This window comes from Empidonax traillii, unplaced genomic scaffold (genome assembly GCF_003031625.1).
Source record: "Empidonax traillii isolate 1590-97213 ecotype Southwest subspecies unplaced genomic scaffold, ASM303162v1 scaffold2310:size40953, whole genome shotgun sequence".
Lineage (NCBI taxonomy): Eukaryota > Metazoa > Chordata > Aves > Passeriformes > Tyrannidae > Empidonax > Empidonax traillii.
In genome coordinates, this window is record NW_020957503.1 from 22,395 (window position 1) to 24,325 (window position 1,931).

At 57.9% G+C, this 1,931-nt stretch overlaps 1 protein-coding gene across 1 annotated transcript in view; it reads left to right on the top strand.

Annotated features, from left to right (window-relative positions):
- The window catches only part of LOC114071818 (natural resistance-associated macrophage protein 2-like), a 22,670-nt gene that overhangs the window by 7,266 nt on the left and 13,473 nt on the right, over positions 1 to 1,931 (top strand). The window contains exon 3 of the mRNA XM_027909680.1: positions 898 to 1,247. Within this exon, the coding sequence (XP_027765481.1) occupies positions 898 to 1,247 (350 nt within the window). The remainder of the gene's footprint in view (positions 1 to 897; positions 1,248 to 1,931) is intronic.

Here is a 1,931-nt window from a genome sequence, read left to right on the forward strand (position 1 = left end):
TTGGGACTGGGATCGGGAGTATGGGATTGGGATGGGGATTGGGAGTGAGTATGGGATTGGGATCAGGAGTTTGGGATTGGGAGTGAGTACGGGATTGGGATTGGGATCGGGATTGGGATGGGGAGTGAGTATGGGATTGGGATCGGGAGTGAGTACGGGATTGGGATTGGGAGTGAGTGCAGGATTGGGAGTGAGTATGGGATCGGGATCAGGAGTGAGTGTGGGATTGGGACTGGGAATGGGAGTGAGTGCAGGATTGGGAGTGAGTGCAGGATTGGGAGTGAGTATGGGATTGGGATCAGGAGTGAGTGCAGGATTGGGGCTTTGGCTGGAGGTGGCAGGGGGCTGGGGTTGGAATGTGGGAATGTGTGTGTCCATTGCTGGACATTCCCCTCACTCCTCATCTTTTGAAACTCCTGGAATTCTCGGTGTGGGGGTGGGGGCGCTCTCCCTGTGTGGGGGGATGTGTTGGGGTCTCCCAGCTGTCCCTCACTTCCAGACGTTGTGTGTCCCTGCGATCCAGCCAGGACAGTCTGGGATGGTGGTGCAGGAGCAGCCCCAGGTTTCCCTGGAATCTGGGTCATCCAGCCTGGTTAATCATTACAGGGCACAGGCACTGCCCTCACTCCACGTTGTGTCCTGGGATGGGGCTTTTAAAATCAGCTGGAATAAAGAAATCCCTGGCTCCAGCCTGGGATGGGGGGGAGAGGAGATTCCAGGGCCCCCACAGGCTCTGGGGGGTGCAGCAGTGGGGGGTATTTTGATTTAATTATCTCTTTATCACCTAATTAGCATCGGCTGGCTCGTTCTGCTCTGCCCGTGGGGCTTGCCAGCCCCTGCCAGAATTTCTTGCCTTTCCAGGGATTCTCACCCTTCCCATTCCCTCTCTCCCTGCAGAGGATGTCTCTGGGGAGCCCGGGGGAGTTGGGGGGGTGGTCAGCACCATCTCCAGCAGCAGGAGCCCCCTGCAGCCCCCCGAGGACACCGAGGACGAGCCCTTCACCACCTACTTCGACAGCAAGATCCCGATCCCCGAGGATGAGACGGTGAGGGGGGAAAATCCCCACGGGAAGATCTGCCTCAGGCACCTGAGTCACTCCCACGGGCACCACTTCCCCTTCCAGCCCGGGCTGGGGAGGCTGGTCTGGAGATGGGGGTTTGCAGGAGGAGGGGATGGGGTTGTCCTGGACTGGGAAGGGGGACCTGGAGATGGAGATTGGGGAGAGAAAGGGCGAGGGGTCTCCTGGGTTGGGGAGGGTGATGGAGATTTGGGAGGGAAGGGGGGGAGGTGTCTCCTGTGGTCTGCAGAGGGGTGAGGGCCCTGTTAATGATTCATCCCTTGGGATTTGGCTCCTGCTTGGAGCAGGGAAAGGCATTGTCATACCCCAGGGAGGGACCTGGGCTCTGGGTTCCCTTATCAGGGAGCAGGAGCCTTGGCTGGCCTTGTGACTGTCCCCTTGTCCCACCCCAGGGCCATGGGTGCCTCTTGGCCTTGGCTGGAGCCCCCAGTTTTGGCTGCTGGAGGGGGGAGGATCCCACTCCCCCCTGAGATTCCTTGAGCGTGGCCTTGGCTGTCCCAGCGCCCAAACTCCTCAGACTGGGACCAGACATCCTAAAGCAGGGTTTGGGATGGGATTAAGGAATAGGCAGGATTTTAGGATGGGATTCAGGGTCAGGCTGAGAGGATTAATGAGCAGGCAGGAGTTTGGGATGGGGTTAAGGCTCAGGCTGATCAGTGTAGGATGAGATTAAGCATCAGGCTGACAGGATTTAGGATCAGACAGGAGTTCAGGACGGAGTTAAGACTCAGGCTGATCAGTTTAGGACAGGGTTAAGGCTCAGGGTGATCAGTTTAGGATGGAGTTAAGGCTCAGGCTGACAGGATTAATGAGCAGGCAGGAGTTTGGGATGGGGTTAAGGCTCAGGCTGAT